The 1095-nt window shown below is 42.6% G+C and overlaps 1 protein-coding gene across 1 annotated transcript in view; it reads left to right on the top strand.

Moving 5' to 3' along the window:
- LOC119588093 (conserved oligomeric Golgi complex subunit 8-like) overlaps positions 1-1095 on the top strand; it is a gene marked incomplete in the record, with an annotated part of 12586 nt that overhangs the window by 9382 nt on the left and 2109 nt on the right. Inside the window, 2 exon segments of the mRNA XM_037936802.1 lie at positions 496-648; positions 871-1068. Of these exon segments, the coding sequence (XP_037792730.1) occupies positions 496-648; positions 871-1068 (351 nt within the window).

Raw genomic sequence — 1095 nt, 5'->3', positions numbered from 1 at the left:
TTGGTAATTAAAAAAAAAAAGATGAATTTCAAGTGATGGATGAACAGTATGACAAGAGCAAAATCAGTGGTAAATAAAGAAATATATAAATTTAAATTCAGGATGAAATGGCAAGTTAACCCCCAAGGCCAGACCGGAGAGAGATTTAAGCATATACAGGATGTGGAAAAAGGGAGACCTTCCGTCCAGTAATACATAGATGCAGTAATTAGCTGGTGGCTCAACTTTTGTTCTTTTTTCTCCAGTGCGTCCCACAAATCTGAATATAACAGTGCCATTATAAATTGAGCTCAAGGGGATGATCTGGTCATTACATTTGCAATGTATTGACCCTTAGGGCTTTGTTATAGAGTAAAATGATGTTTGCATTCCCTCTATGCTAATTATAATTGCATTGTGACAAATCTAAGAAAAGGTATTATTATTCTCTTATTCTCATTTGTACCTTTTCTTCTTTACCAGTCATTATTAATTTCATCACCGTGTATCCTGTAGGATAAAACGAGGCCGCCACTGACCCTAATGGAATTCCCCCCCCTGGCGCACTACATGAACGGACTGGTGGCCATGTTCAACACTCTTCGCCAGTGCTGCCCGGTGGCCACCCTGCCACAGGTCCTCAGTCTGCTGCAGAAATCTCTGTCAAAGGTGAGGGTCATTGTCGTCATGAATACTTGTATATTCGTTATCATTAGTTTTTCCTAAAAAAGAAACGGCATGTATTTAGCTTTGATATTCATATGCACCACTGTATTGACCCACATAGTTTGGCACTATATTTGCCCTTAATATTCATCACTCTGTGTACCCATGATATTTATGGCTACTTTTACCCACTTTAATTACTAAAATTTATCATCCTCACTGCAGGTGGTTGCTGCCTTGCTGGAACTCCACCGCCTTGAGAGCTCAGGCTTCACCTCAAAGGAAGAGGCAGCCTTCCAGCGCATGTGCATGGTCGTGGCGCAGGGTCTGCTGCCCCACGTCAACGCCTGCTTGCGCCTGCTCTACCCACTTCAGCAGATCTCTGTGATCTCGGGTGTGTCAGTTACGCAGCTGCAGAGGGAGGTCTGTGGATTCCTCATTGTTGTTATA

The sequence above is a fragment of the Penaeus monodon genome, chromosome 23 (genome assembly GCF_015228065.2).
Source record: "Penaeus monodon isolate SGIC_2016 chromosome 23, NSTDA_Pmon_1, whole genome shotgun sequence".
Taxonomy (NCBI): domain Eukaryota; kingdom Metazoa; phylum Arthropoda; class Malacostraca; order Decapoda; family Penaeidae; genus Penaeus; species Penaeus monodon.
Note: the sequence above shows the minus strand (reverse complement) of the source record. Positions and strands in the feature narration are given on the sequence as shown.